The sequence below is a fragment of the Diabrotica virgifera genome, chromosome 8, assembly GCF_917563875.1.
Source record: "Diabrotica virgifera virgifera chromosome 8, PGI_DIABVI_V3a".
Taxonomy (NCBI): domain Eukaryota; kingdom Metazoa; phylum Arthropoda; class Insecta; order Coleoptera; family Chrysomelidae; genus Diabrotica; species Diabrotica virgifera.
Genome location: NC_065450.1, coordinates 20,496,542 through 20,509,002, shown reverse-complemented (window position 1 = coordinate 20,509,002; position 12,461 = coordinate 20,496,542). Strand labels below are relative to the sequence as shown.

At 33.6% G+C, this 12,461-nt stretch overlaps 1 protein-coding gene across 1 annotated transcript in view; it reads left to right on the top strand.

Moving 5' to 3' along the window:
* Positions 1 to 12,461, top strand: part of LOC126890024 (DNA-directed RNA polymerase II subunit RPB2) — a 71,999-nt gene that overhangs the window by 45,066 nt on the left and 14,472 nt on the right. The window contains exon 9 of the mRNA XM_050658831.1: positions 9,285 to 9,501. Coding sequence (XP_050514788.1) covers positions 9,285 to 9,501 — 217 coding nt within the window. The remainder of the gene's footprint in view (positions 1 to 9,284; positions 9,502 to 12,461) is intronic.

Here is a 12,461-nt window from a genome sequence, read left to right as displayed (position 1 = left end):
TTGTTATGATTTACGTATTGAAAGTATAGGCAGTTTTGATGTAATGTCAAGAAAAATATAAAAATGGAATGTCAGTCAAGTTCAAGTAAAAGTTTTTGTAGGTATTGTCCTGTAATTGAGAATGAATAAATTATAATTGTTGTATAAGACGTTTGTAGAAAAAATATTGTATGATATAGGTGTTAAAAAGTACATTTTTAAGGCACTCATGTGAATTGCAGAATGAGCGAATCGAATCTTTCACATACGTGCCTTAAAATTGTGCTTTTAACATTTATATCATAAATAACTATTAAGTATTATAATTTTTGTGTATTTGGACTTGTCTACCTCGGGAATAAGATAATAAGTAATATTTAAAGTATTTTATAATTCACTTCGTATGTTTGTCACTATGTCTGAGAAATCTTGTAGCCCGTATAAACAAAAGGGTATAGCTCAGTGGTAGAGCGTTGGGCTGGAGATCAAGAGGTCCCCGGTTCAAATCCTGGTGTTTTCTAATCTTTCTTTAATTTTTGGTATTGTTTTAATAAAAATTTTTGGAAAGTAGTAAGTAAAAATTAATTTAATCTTTAAATAAAATACAAATAAACTGTCCGAAAGTATATTTATTTCATTGAAATCATATTTAGAAGTATAACTTCTTACGTGCGTACAAAGTACACACACATTCTTTTTTATTATCTTGATTAAGTCACCTTGCCTTGACCTACTCTGTTTAAGACTGCTCTGTTTGAAATGCGTCGAACCCAACATATTCTGAGCATTCTACGATATGACCACATCTCGAAGGCTTCTATTTGTTCATCATGTTAACTTTCATGATCCAGGTTTCACATTCGTATAGTAATACAGGATACACATTACATTTTAGGAACTTGATTCTTAGTTGTAAATTCAGTTGCTCAGAATAGATCTAAGTTTCATAAAGGCTCCTCTTGCAATTTCTATACGAGTTTTAAATTCTTCATACGGATTTAGTGTCTCGTTTACCCAACATCCTAGGTATTTAAAATGGTTAACTTTTGTTAACGGTTCATTATTGAAAATTAATTGCATAGGGCGACGTCTTGTTTGCTAACCACAAGTAACTTTGTCGTTGTTGTATTTATGCCAAGTCCGTTATTGGAGCATTCTCTAGTGACTCGATCTATAAAGAATTGAAGATCTTCGATACTTTCAGCCATGATCGCGGTGTCGTCTGCATATCTGATGTTGTTAATAGTTTCTCCCCCGATTCGAACTCCACATTGCCCTTCCAAGGCTGCGTTGAAAATTATTTCTGAGTATACGTTAAACGGAAAAAGAGGAATTGGTCGAAAGAAATATTCATGGCTCCGAAACCTTCGTCAATGGACTGGATTATTAGCAGATCAATTGTTACATGCCGCACAAGATCGAGAACGATATCGGCAAATTGTTATGGAAGCTACCCACACCTAAAAATTTGGGCATGGTACTTAAAGAAGAAGATTAATTATTTATATGGGAAATAAGCCACAATTAAAATGAAAAAAATAATTTTATTAACGTTTCGACGCCCAAATCGGGTGCCGTTGTCAAAATACAAAATATTACTAAAATAAACTAAAGTGTTGTTGCTAAGCAAAAAAATTCTTCTAATAATTTATTTAATCTCACTCATTTATATTGGCAATTCAGACATATATTATACATTTTAAAGTAGAAGACTTTAAAATGATATTGCCAATATTTATGAGTTGCGTTCCTGGGACGACTTACTGAAAGATAGTTCATTCGATTACATGAAATTAACCCCAACTCAAGAATATCCGTCATAAAAAATTATAGCATGTGATATGTCTTTAAAAAGACAACCAAATGCAACGACAGTAAAATTCTCGCGTTAGAGACTTCATAGTAAATCACAAGGGAAAAACCAGGAAAAACCCTGTGATACTATCTTATATATGATAAATATTCAGAACAACATAAAGAAGAAGATACGTTAAACAAAGTTGGGGATAACACATAACCCTGTCTGACACCTATTTGAATGTAAATTTTGTCCGTCTCTTTGCCATCTACCAGAATAGAAGCTTCTTGATTCCAAAATAGATGTTGTAAAAGTCTCAGATCTTTATCATATATTCCAATCATTTCTAGATATTCAAACAGCTTGTCATGTTGAACCCTATCAAACGCCTTCTCAAAATCTATAAAGCAGACGTAAATTGGTTTCTGTACATCCCATGATCGTTGAAGTAATGTTAGCATTGAGAACAATAGAACAAAGCTTCCCTTGTTTCCAATCCTTCTCTGAAACCGAATTGTTGGTTTCCCATTGTCTCTTCACATTTCTGCTTGATTCTATTAAGAATTATCTTAAGAAGTAGCTTGAGAGAGTGGCTCATGAGACTAATTAGTATAAAGTCTTTACATGATGATGTATTAGGTTTCTTTGGGAGTGGAATAAATGTAGACTCTAACCATATCTGTGGCATCATTCCAGTTTCGTATATACAGGGTGAGTGGGGAGGAACGCACCAAACTTTAAGACTCTATAAAATACGTAATAATAATTAAAAACAACTCATATGTTTTTATTCGATTTTCATTTGTTCCGAGATACGGGGTGTTAAAATTTTTCTTACAAACTGACGATTTATTTAATGCTCTAAAACCGCTTGAGGTGTGCAAATGAAATTTGGTGAGTTTTGAGACGTAGTTATTGCGCACTTTTTGACATACAACTAAAAATTTTATATTCACCATTGGCGCGCGTACGGGTAGTGGTCTGAAATTTTTTAAAGATAAAAATTGTACCCAACTGAAATATTTCAAATTAAATTTTTTTTGAATTCCTCGTTTCATTTGTGACAAAAAATCTATCTTCCCTTTTTCCATGCGACGCTTTGTTTTCATGCAAAAAGATAAAACATCTTGACGCTTACAAAGTTTTCGACGAAGTTTTTACCTGAATAAAACAGTATTAAATTTTTGTCTCTAAAATTTAATAGAATTCTCTAATAATTGTTAGGTTACTTCTTATCAGGTTGTGGGGCAAAGTTGAGTAGAGAAAAATAAAATTTTACGTGTTTAATAAGCAATTCGACTTCGTCCAAAGTTTCCACCCAACGTTACCGGACGTTGAACCGGAAGTCCATATTTGAACTATTCATGTAACTTTGCGTCTATTGTTATACGATTTTACTAATTTTGAATCATTTTTACCACACTTCCGGCCATAAATTTTTAACCGGAAATGATATCAAAACCAGAACTAAATATCCAGAACTTTTCAATACGCGTTGATTGATACTATCCACATGAACCTTTACTATCCACATAAACTTTTGCTAACGACAAGATCTATGGAGTATCTTAGATTCAGAGAGTTACGGGCTGGAATTAATAGTATCGTTGCGATTGCTTGTTATACAGGATACAATCAGGAAGATTTTGTTATCTTGAATGCTTCTGCAGTGGAAAGAGGATTTTTTAGGTAACAGGAAATATTTTTAAATAAAAAGTGTTTTTTTTAATTTAGTAGAACTCTCCAAAGATTGTTAGGTTACTTTTTATCAGGTTGTAGGGTAGAGTTGAGTAGCGAAACATAAAATTTTACGTTTTTAATAAGCCATTGGTCTTCATAAGTCCTAGGTTTACACCCAATGCGACCGGAAGTTGAACCGGATGTCCATAACTATTCGTGTAACTTTGCGTCGATTGATATACGATTTCACCAATTTTGAATAATTTTTGCCAAACTTCCGATCATATCTTTTTAACTGGAAATGGTATCAATACCTAATTTGAGCTCGACTTATTAATACGCGTCGATTGATGTACACTTCCGGTTAAAATGATATAAAGAAAAGTATATATTTTTTCTCAATGGCAATTCAAAGTGGCAATTCTTCAAAACCTCTATATTAGAGCCAAGTAAGAAAGCACTTACAACAACCAAATTCAAGAAAGAAGAATGGATGACGGAGGAAATTCTAGAGTTGATGAATGAAAGAAGAAAAAACAAAACAATTAATAAGACTCGCTATAAACAGCTTCAAAACCAAATAAGAAGAAAAATTAGGGAGGCTAAAGAAACCTACTTCTCTGAAAAATGTAAAGAAATAGAAGAACTTCAAAACAGATATGACAACTTCAACCTACATAAAAAAGTCAAAGAACTAGCCGGAATAGGAAATAGAAGAACCTCAAATATATTGCTCGACAAAAACGGAAATATTATAATGGAGACAGAACGAAAACTACGACGATGGAAAGAGTACATCGAGTAACTATTTCATGACCAGAGAGAAGCTAGTACATCCATAGATAGCCAAACCGGAGATGTAGGCCCAGAGATAACCAAATCAGAGGTTAGTCAGGCAATAAACTCTATGAAAGCCAATAAATCTGCTGATCCAGATGAATTACCTAGCGAGCTGATAAAGATGGTCAACGAGAAAAACCTGGACATAATAGTAGAATTGTTCAACGCTATCTATACTACGGGAATCATCCCTAGAGAAATGTTGACATCAGCATTTGTGTGTTTGCCAAAAAAAGTGAATGCCAAATAATGCAGTGATTACCGAACCATAAGCTTAATGTCACATACCTTGAAAATTCTGCTGAAAATTATCCACGCCAGAATACACTCTAAACTGGAGCTGGATATTAGTGACACTCAATATGGGTTCCGCAATGGAATGGGCACCAGAGAGGCATTATTCTCCTTCAACGTGCTGACACAGAGATGTTTGGATGTTAACCGTTCTCTTTACGTCTGTTTTATAGACTACAATAAAGCGTTTGATAAAGTAAAACATGACCGACTCATGGAAATTCTGAAAACTAAAACCCTAGATGAAAGAGATTTAAGACTAATAACACATCTCTATTACAATCAGCGAGCAATAGTCAGAATTGAAAAAGAAACATCTGAAGAAATGGAAATAAAGAGAGGAGTCAAGCAAGGCTGCATACTATCACCTCTATTATTTGACGCTTATTCTGAAGAGGTAATGCGAGAAACTCTGGAAGATGAAACAGTCGGCATAAGAGTAAATGGAGTCTTAGTTAACAACATCAGATATGCAGATGATACAGTAATAATAGCCGATAATTTACAAGACCTGCAAATACTCATGAGTAAAATAGTAAGGTGTAGTAGGGAGTACGGAATCTCTCTCAATATCAAAAAGACGAAGTTTATGAAAATTAGTAAAAACAGCCATAATACTAACGAAATCTTGATAGTAGAGGGCCATCAGATCGAAAGAGTAAAAAAGTACACTTACCTAGGGACACTTATAACCGAAAATAATGACTACACTGCAGAAATCAAAGTCAGAATCGAGAAAGCACGTTCTAATTTTATGAAAATGAAAAAGGTCATATGTAGCAAAGATTGAACATTATCTCTTGTAAGTACGCCTAACAAAATGTTACGTATATAGTGTACTATACTGTGGACTGGAATCATGGACGTTAAATGTAGAGACAATGAGACGACTTAACGCGCAAACCATACATACTCATAGACGTTTCACGTAAATTGTCAAGGTTAAGACAGCAAATTAGTTACCATTCCAATCCAGAGATGTCGCTGTCAATCAATTCTCTTGTCATATTTAACAACTGACAGTTGACAATTAAATTAATTTGTTATTTACTTTTTATTTTACAGTTTGTGGCTTAATTATTTTATTATAGTGGTGTTACGTTTTTAATTAGATTTAATCACAATTTTAATCAATTGTATTAACCTCCTCTCCGTTTTTATGAGTAGAATTTTTAGTTTATATTGATCATCCCGTGTTGTGTTTCTCCACATTTAAAAAAAAAACAATATAATAGATCCTGAAACAGTTTATTCCAATAGACAAGTGTGTCATCAACATTTCGGGCCTATATATTTTTGGAAGTTTGTAAAAGATTATAAGGTACTTAATATTTATCTAAACAATCATCCTTTAAAAATTTTCATTCAACTCAATATTACACATCAGTACTTTCACGTGACACATGGCAGTAGTATTTAGCATTTTGAAAACAAATTGGACTATTTGAAGTTTTCAGTAAAATATTGAATAAAACATTCAATTGTCTTTCTGTTGTTTTAATTTCCTGCGAAATTTCATCAAAAATCCCGCAAAATTTATAATTTGAAATTCCCACGTAACTAAAATTTGTCAATTTAGTTCCCATTCCAATCAAGAGATGGCGTTAATTCGATCCGAAAGATTAACATGGTCGTGAAACGTCTATAAGTATGTATGGTTTGTGACTTAACGCCTTTGAAATGTGGACATATAGAAGAATTATGAGGGTTTCCTGTGTAGATAGAGTTACGAACAATGAAGTACTGAGAAGAATAGGTAAAGAAAAGGAAGTTGAACTTACAATTAAAGAAAGAAAACTACAGTATCTCGGACATGTGATGCGGGGCGAGAAGTATGGCATCCTGCGACTCATAATGCAGGGAAAGACAGATGGCAGAAGAAGCATCGGCAGAAGACGAATTTCATGGCTGAAGAACCTGAGAGAATGGTTTGGATGCAGCTCAAAACAACTGTTTAGAGCTACTGCCTCAAAAATTAAAATAGCTATGATGATTGCCAACCTCCGTAGCGGAGATGGCACCTGAAGAAGAAGAATATATTTTTTCTCCTTAGCGTCGAACAACTTATCGCTCGCATCGCAGGAAAAAACCTGTTTTTCTTTTATTATTTTATTTACAAATAAATAAAATAGGAAAATACACCAATGACACCTGTCAAAACGGTGTCTGCTAATCTATTCTTACACTTCAAAATATTCTACTGTTTCAACACTACATTCAAATACATACTTCTTTTCATCAATACTTCAATCAATACAAGTGGTAAACAGTGAGACAATGATATATCTTAAGAGTTTTAACTGGCAGATGACTTCTTGTTCGAGAAGTTGGTGGTGGTGTTGTGGATTACTATTAATAAACAAGCAACAAAACACTTCTTTAACGCAACAATACTTATTATACTATCATAAATCATTACATGCAACAGAGAAATATGTAGCTGGGTGTCAGATCACGCCTCAGTGATCATTTATGCCATCATAATGACCAGCATGGCACCTCTGGACCGTCAACGTGAAAGGGAATAAATTATGTGATTAATTAATAAGTTCGCACGAAAATAAATAAACAAGATATTGCAAATTAGAAATCGTTTGGCGCTTCTCAAGTGCCATACGAGTACTCGATATAGCCCAATAAATGACCGTTTTGGAGTGTAATTTCCAGGGGCAACTCCGAATTGCATGAAAATTTGGATTTAGGTTCTACTTACCCTCCACTTCAAAGTTGAATTTGTGCCGTTGGTTGCTTGTACTTGGGGGGTGACAGTCACCCCTTCTCGGGGGGTGAAACACGCGTGTTTAAAATAAGGTCGGAAATGGATAAACTGACTTATTTTAAGCACCTTTTGTTATTTCTATACAGTTTTTTACGTAAGTCAATACTTTTCCAGTTATTCTCGATTTAAAATGTTGATTTTTCGACAAAAAAAACTACGTTTTCAGACCGTTTTTCCCAAATAACTCAAAAAGTAAATATTTTATCGAAAAAAATATTTTTAGTAAAACTGTAGCGTACAAAAAAAGGAAAAAAATGGTGTACCAGTAAAGTCTACAAATTGAGTAGAAGCAAAGTTGTAGCTCATGAAAAATACATTCTTATTCGTCTAATTCCAAATCGAATAATTCAACGCGAAATCACCGAAGAAAGAAGCGTTTTTCGGGAAAACCTTATTAACATTTTAAAGTATCGAAAAAGGCTTATTATTTGTTTTTACAAAAGTTTACAGCATCAAAAATAAACGAGTTAAACTGAAAAAAAAAGTTGGCCCATTTGTTTTTGGTAAAAAAATCGTGAAAACCTCCCTCTATTTAGCACCCTAAATGAAATTAATGTTTGGCTTTACCATTTATTTTAACTGTATGTGTATTGTTTATATGATCTGTAAGTTTGATTGGTTTGAAGGGCTTATTTTTGAAAACATTTGGTTTAACTTAAAAAGTATTAGTGATAAGAAAAATCTTAAAGAGTAAAAAAATGTAGATTTTGCTTTTATAAATATGCTAGTTTTATTTTGTTTCTCCGTAAGACAAAAATTGGTTAAGATATGGCTGTTCACAATTTGCATACGCTCGTGATGAGTGACCCATTCAAGCTTTCTCAATTATAACCCTTTCAAAAATAAACACTTTAAACCGGTGAGACTGACAGATCATATAAAAAATAGATAGGTAAGTAAATTGTTTGTAAAGCGGTAGCGATTAATTTCATTTGGGGAGCTAAACACGGCGAGATTTTCATGATGTTTTACAAAAAAAAAGAGGACCAACTTTATTTTGAGCGTAACTCGCTTATTTTTAATGCTAAAACTTCTGTTTAAAAATTAAAACAAAGCTTCTTATAAACACTTTAAAAAGTTTAAATGGGTTTTTTCCCGAAAAGTGCTTAATTTTTCGGTGATTTCACCTTGAAATATTCGATTTGGAATTAGACGAATAAGAATGTATTTTTCATGAGCTACAACTTTGTTTTTATTTGATTGATAGACTTTACTGATACACCATTTTTTGGGGTTTTTTATAAGCTACACTTTTGCTAAGGATATTTTTTTCAATAAAATATTTACTTTTTGAGTTATTTGCGAAAAACCGTCTGAAAACGTACCTAGTTGTTTTGTCGAAAAATCAACATTTTCAATGGCAAATAACTCGAAAAGTATTGACTTACGTAAAAAACTCTATAGAACAAAAGTTGCTTAAAATCAGTCAGTTTATCCATTTCCGGTCTTATCTTACGTATGTTTTTTCACCCCCGAGAAGGGGTGACTGTCACCCCCCAAGTAAAAGCAACCAACGGCACAATTTCAACTTTGAAGTGGAGGCTAAGTAGAACCTAAATCCAAATTTTCATGCAATTCGGAGTTGCCCCTGAAAATTACACGGTTTCGCCGAATTTCCCGTTCATTTACTGGGCTAATAGTAGAATTGCGAAAAAAAAAACTATAGAGAAGAAATTAGAGACAAGTTACAAATAACCACGATATAAGAAAGGCAAAAAGGCAAGACCGAAAGAAACAAGATAGAAATAAGTAACATGCCCTAAAACATTTGAATGCCCTTCATATATAAATGTGAATACACAAATACTATTTTAGATATTTATACCTAGTTTTAGGAGACGCGGAACTAACTAATCCCACATTATTATTTTTTATTTTGTATAACGTTTTTATGTATTGGTATATCTTTTTCAGATCTGTGTTTTACCGGTCTTATAAAGACGCCGAATCCAAACGTATAGGAGACCAGGAAGAACAATTCGAAAAACCGACAAGACAGACGTGCCAGGGCATGAGGAATGCCCTTTACGATAAATTAGACGACGACGGACTGATATCTCCAGGTATTCGTGTGTCTGGAGACGATGTAGTTATAGGAAAAACTATGACGCTACCAGAAACAGATGACGAGGTAAGTCAAGTGTTTCTGATTTTGTAAACTAGGATTTAGACTTTTCTTCAAGTGCCGTCTCTTTTAAGAAGGTTGGCTATCTTCATATTTGATATTGCTGCTTTAAACAGCTCAACATTGTTACAGTTGAATCATTTACAACATATTAGCTAGCATAAATCTTGCAGAATTCTGCAAGAAGACGAAATGTGAGCGTTGATTGAGGTATTGGAGAAGATATCTCATGTTACGAAAAAAAAACGAGACCTCTGCTATATTCGCCTCATAGATGGCAGGCCAAAAGCCATCTAGTGAGCAGATATGTGAATCTCTAACCCTTAGAACGATAAAGAAATTTGTATAAAATTCTACTTGTATTATTTTTGGATTTGACCACAAAACGCTACAATCGACAGCGTTGCCAGTTCTAAATGTTTTGAAAATAATCGGCATCGAAAATATTTATTAGTCCGAGCTGTATAGTCGTCTCCGTTATGTAAATTATTCCGTTTCGATTATTTTCACAAATTTACTCAAAAAGAGATCCTTATAACAAATCCACAGGGTACCGGGCGGTACCGCGGTCGGAAAATTGTTTAAAATTTTTTTTTAAACAAATTCACAAAAATATTTTTTTTCACTTTGAACAATTTTTTTTAGATTCTTTGGGTCATTCTCAACAAAAAAGGTCTCTTGTTATTTTTCTCTTAAAATTGATTGTTGTTGAGTTATACGCGATTTAAAATTTGAAAAAGCTAAAATAACCATTTTCAAGGGTTAATAACTCGTTTAAAAGTAATTATTATGAAAGTCAGAAACTGACCAAATTACCCAAAGACTAAAGTCCCCTCTAGAAGATCCTGAAGAAATGTTTGTCATTATTTCATTACTAAGATGTTATTTTTAATTATCAACAATGAGCTTTAAGCGTGTATTGAGGCGGCCGACAATGTGAGTGCGAGTGAGATGCTCCATTGGACGGCTGGAATGGTGCATCTCTTTCGCAATCACCATTGAAGGCCGCCTAATAAGCGCTTAGCGCCCATTGTTAATAATTAAAAATGACAGTAATAACATAATGACAAAAATTTCTTTATGATCTTGTAGACGGGGCTTTAAACTTTGATTAGGTCACTTTCTGACTTGCATAATAATTATATTTAACCGAGTTATTAAACCTTGAAAATGGCCATTTTCGCATTTTTAAAATTTTAAATCGCGGATAACTCGACAACAATCAATTTTAGAGAAAAATCACAAGTTACTAGGTCTGGATCCCGCGTACCAAAAAAAGTTGATTAATAGCAAGCTGAAAATGTGTGAATAGCTTAACGGTGTCTAGTCGGACAAACTTTGATGTATGGGAACATTGGAACAGGAGGAGTTTTAATAGTGGTTCAGGTTAAAGATTTGGACCGTCAGGCTACGAAAACTGTATTTTGTCGGATAGAACTTCCAATTGATTTGTTACGTTTTCATTGAACTCTAATGCAAAAATCAGACTGCTATTTATCACCAACGTAATTCCTGTTATTTGACATATTCTAAGTGTCGGACTTATTAAATTGCCCAGTTGGTGATAAATAGCAGTCTGATATTTGCATGAGAGTTTAATAAAAGGGTAACAAATCAATTGGAAGTTCTGTCCGACAAAATAGATGGGATGTTTTCGTAGTCTGACGCTCCAAATTTTTAACCTGTTCCACGATTAAAACTTCCCCTGTTCCAGTGTTCCCATACATCAAAGTTTGTCCGACTAGACACTCTTAAGCTATGATCAAATTTCAGCTTGCTATTAATCAACTTTTTTTTGGTACGCGGGATCCAAAACTATACCTTTTTTGCTCAGAATAACCCAAATGATCTAAAAAATTATTTTTGTGAATTTGTTGAACAAAAATTATTGTTTAAACAATTTTTCGATTATGGTACCGCCTCTCACCCTGTGGATTTGTTATAAGGACCTCTTTTTGAGTAAGTTTGTGCAAAAATTTCGAATTGGAATAATTTACCTAACGGGGGCGACAATACATACTCGACTATATCCTAGCAAACATCTTTCTTTTCTTAAATACCGTTATCTATGTGAAGGGTAGTGCTGGTATTTGGTATTTATTGCTGGGCTGAGGCTCGCTTTAGAATTCAAATAAAACCAGATGTGCGAGAACCACTTTGCTTTGGAAATATTTACCTATACAATATGTACTATATTTCACAATAATGGATTTAAACTTAGATTATAGAAACAAATCTTCTTCTTCTTTTGGTGCCTATTCGTTTAGAATATTGGCGATAATTCTGGCTTTAATGATTTTATTAACTGATGCTTTAAATAGATTAATTGTTGTGGAGAACCATTTCCTCAGGTTCTTTAACCATGATATTCTTCTTCTTCCAATTTCTCGCTTCCGAATACTTTGCCTTGAAGTATTACCCTCAGTAATCTGTATTTGGTGCCGTTTCTCATTATGTGTTATATCCAATACCTCAATCAACGGTTATACTAACTTTCGAACTTTTTAACGATATATACTAACTTTCTCCTTTTAATGGTGTACATCACCTCTCTTTCTTTTCCCATTCTTCGTAATACGGTCTCGTTGGTTATCTTGTCCGTCCATGATATCCTTATGATTCGTCTGTATAGTCACATCTCGAAGGTTTCAAGTTTTTTCTCCATCGCTTTAGTGATTGTCCAGGATTCAACTCAGTAGTATAATATTAAAAAGATATAACATCGTAGGAGCCTTACTTTTATCTCCAGTTTAAGGTTGTGGATTTTAAAGAGTTTTGCCATGTTATTTAATGCATTCCGAGCCTTCTCTATTTTACATTTTATTTCTTGTGAGTGGTCCCATTGTTCGTTTACTATTGTTCCAAGATAGGTATACTATACTGTATACTGGTATATTTACTCAGTCCCTTGGTGTATTCTTGATAACCAGTTGGGCGCCTCTAATTTTATTTTTGCTGATGACCAT